At 40.7% G+C, this 1,541-nt stretch overlaps 1 protein-coding gene across 1 annotated transcript in view; it reads left to right on the plus strand.

The window, feature by feature from the left end:
• LOC101636679 (myosin-1) overlaps window positions 1–1,541 on the plus strand; it is a 27,187-nt gene that overhangs the window by 9,598 nt on the left and 16,048 nt on the right. The window contains exons 15-17 of the mRNA XM_004685082.2: window positions 7–88; window positions 176–246; window positions 1,279–1,366. Of these exons, the coding sequence (XP_004685139.1) occupies window positions 7–88; window positions 176–246; window positions 1,279–1,366 (241 nt within the window). The remainder of the gene's footprint in view (window positions 1–6; window positions 89–175; window positions 247–1,278; window positions 1,367–1,541) is intronic.

A 1,541-nucleotide genomic window follows, 5' to 3' on the forward strand; every position in this document is an offset into this window, starting at 1 on the left:
AACGAGACCGTGGTGGGGCTATACCAGAAGTCTTCAATGAAGACTCTGGCTTTCCTCTTCTCTGGGGCAGCTGCAGCTGCTGAAGCAGGTAATCTCACTGGCATTGATCTTTTACTTAATGTATAAAACACAAAGAAGAAGCCTGTTGTGATACATCTGCTCTCTCTGCCCTCAGAGTCTGGCGGTGGAAAGAAAGGAGCTAAGAAGAAGGGTTCTTCTTTCCAGACTGTGTCTGCGCTCTTCAGGGTATAAACTTCTGTTTCTCTCTAATGAAACTCATGAAATTAAATTGGCTTATTGTGTGGGGAGGGGAAAATAATTTTCAAGGATTCTAGAACTGGGGGTATACAGAAGGCACAGGCATCAGGAGGATAAGAGGCAGTAGTATAGGATAGGATAGGATAGGATAAGATGGTAAAATTCAATTTAGGAGTTAGAAATGAGGTCATTTGACACTGAGATGGATTCACTGGAATAGGATTAAGCAAAACATGACAATTTCTTGAGCCTTTAAAAGCTGCCAAGTGATGTAGCTGCTTAGATATATACTGGTCTAGTATTGAAATGAGTAGACTTTGAAAGCGGGCAATAGAAGAATAGTGCTGAGAACTGAAGGCTAAACTAAGAGCAAAGGAAGTAAAGAACTAGAAGTGATAAGAAATAGCTCTCTAAAAAATTCACTTCCATTTTGACAGTCCTACCTGTAGTAACTAAAGCGCTAGCTATTCTGGGAACTGGGATTTCCATAGGATGGAAAAGTTCTTACTCATGGTAATAGGAGTGTCATTTTTCTGCCAACTCTGAGAAAGAGATATTAAAAAGCTACTTTCTGTGGAGCCAAGAGGAAGGCATAGCTCTATGATTATAACAAGAAGTAAGCATGTGACAGAGACAGATACAATTTCAAACTTACTAAAGAAAGAAATGGGAGATTTGAAGGAAGAAATTACTAGTAAACTCGAAACCACATACCTAAGTAAAGAGAGTACAACGGAGTATTTTCACATGGTTAGAGTATTACGTTAAATTTACAATATACGTCAGGAAATACAATAGCAGTGAACAACCACCTCAACAGTTCATAGGAAAATATGTTCATAATGTTGAACAATAGGAAGTAGAAAACCATGTTGGAAATGTGGAAATTCCAGGAATAACTCTCTACAGATTCAACTCTACACACTACCCACTTAAGTCAAACCAGTGTCATTGATCATGAGAATTATAAATGTCTGAAAGCAATATATTTTTAAACCAGATGTTCATATGGTTCCACAGGAGAACTTGAATAAGCTGATGACCAACTTGAGGAGCACTCACCCCCACTTTGTACGCTGCCTCATCCCCAATGAAACCAAAACTCCTGGTAAGGCACCTCTGCTATCCAGACAAGTTGCAGGACATTTGCTTTAGATCAAAGAATAAGTCACACGTATTTCTACCCTCAGGGGCCATGGAGCACGAGCTGGTGCTGCACCAGCTGCGGTGTAACGGGGTGCTGGAAGGCATCCGCATCTGCAGGAAGGGCTTCCCCAGCAGGA

This window comes from Condylura cristata, unplaced genomic scaffold (assembly GCF_000260355.1).
Source record: "Condylura cristata isolate star-nosed mole 26May11 unplaced genomic scaffold, ConCri1.0 scaffold00017, whole genome shotgun sequence".
Lineage (NCBI taxonomy): Eukaryota > Metazoa > Chordata > Mammalia > Eulipotyphla > Talpidae > Condylura > Condylura cristata.